Raw genomic sequence first — 1,417 nt, 5'->3', positions numbered from 1 at the left:
ATCATTTTTTCTATGCCACCACGAGTGGGTAACTTCTTGGCATCTATCTGCAAGACTTTATGGCTTCCTTAGATTGGATAGTCAGTTCTCAGGGGTGGAACGAAAGTAGAAGAAACATTGTCATGGAGACAGTGAGGATGAATTGAAGAGGGAATATATTCTGTCTGCGCAAGATGGTCCCAGAGAAGAAAATAGGGTCATGGTAAGAGGTAACCATGATCTATATGTGTTAATAATTGTTTAAATCCATTATCTCATTTATNCACTGCCTGCATGTGGCAGAAGAAGTGATGGATGAGGTTGGGGTTGCAGAAAGAGCCCCCGAATATCAGTGCAGTCTCTGTCATAGAGACAAGGAAGCCTCCAGCCCAGGCAGAGACCACCAGTTGCCCACACACCGCATTGGTCATCAGCAGTGGATATCTGAGAGGGTTGCAGATGGCCAGAAAGCGATCATATCCCATCAAAGTGAGGATGATACAGTGAGTACCACCAAGTCCTAAGAAAAAATACATTTGCAAGCCACACCCCATGACCGAAATGCTTCTGTTCTCAGTCAGCAGATCTGCCAGCATCTTGGGGATGATGGTCAGTGTGTAGCAGGTCTCAGAGAAAGAGAGGGCGCGGAGGAAGAGGTACATAGGGGTGTGGAGAGATCTGTCCACCCAAGTGAGTCCCAGGATGGCCAGGTTACCTGCGAGGGTGAGAAGGTAGAGGGCAAAGAAGGCCACAAAGAGGAATCTCTGCACATGTGGGTACAAGGAGAAGCCAACGAGAATGAACTCTTTCAGGACTGTCTGGTTGGCCATCATTGTTTGCATGTGTGAAACCTGGAAGAAACAACAAATAAATATTCATTTCACCATTATTCTTTGAAAACAGTGGTGTGAATAAGATAGATGATCAGAGAGTTACCATTACCAATTCATTCTTCCATTTTTGTGGCAAACCACCATGTGTATGTAGCTTATGTGTTTTTCAAATATTTAATTCATTTCTTATACCTTTATTCAGTGACTAATATCTGATCACCTAGTGGATGAGAGAAGACTTATTCTCACTTATTTTTAAGAGAAGTTTATTGATTGGTATTATGATAAAGGAAAATACTGTAATTATATCTAGATAAAGGAAATTCACATGCATCTAGATTAGGAAATTCCATACCTAAACATGGATTAGATTCAAATACTCAAGCAATTACCAAGTAGCTAATAGACAGAGTCAGGGGCTGACAAATCAACTTCCACATATAATATTGTCTGTAAATATCTAATGAGTGAAGATTCCTAGTATGTTTGTTAGTAACTGGGGACCAAATTTAGACAATGGCTTGTAATTGTAAGGAAGCCCAATGTCATGATCTCTTCTTGCAGGAAACATTCTTAAGTAGTTCTTAAGTAGTTCATTCTTAAGG

At 40.9% G+C, this 1,417-nt stretch overlaps 1 protein-coding gene across 1 annotated transcript; it reads right to left on the bottom strand.

Annotated features, from left to right (window-relative positions):
* Positions 1-254: 254 nt before the first annotated feature.
* OR10X1 (olfactory receptor family 10 subfamily X member 1) lies at positions 255-866 on the bottom strand. Its single transcript, XM_077760034.1, is given in 1 exon segment — positions 255-866. A coding segment is annotated over 1 exon segment (612 nt).
* Between the last annotated feature and the right edge of the window lie 551 nt (positions 867-1,417).

Source organism: Crocuta crocuta, unplaced genomic scaffold, assembly GCF_008692635.1.
Source record: "Crocuta crocuta isolate KB4526 unplaced genomic scaffold, BGI_CrCroc_1.0 scaffold133, whole genome shotgun sequence".
NCBI classification, from domain to species: domain Eukaryota; kingdom Metazoa; phylum Chordata; class Mammalia; order Carnivora; family Hyaenidae; genus Crocuta; species Crocuta crocuta.
Note: the sequence above shows the minus strand (reverse complement) of the source record. Positions and strands in the feature narration are given on the sequence as shown.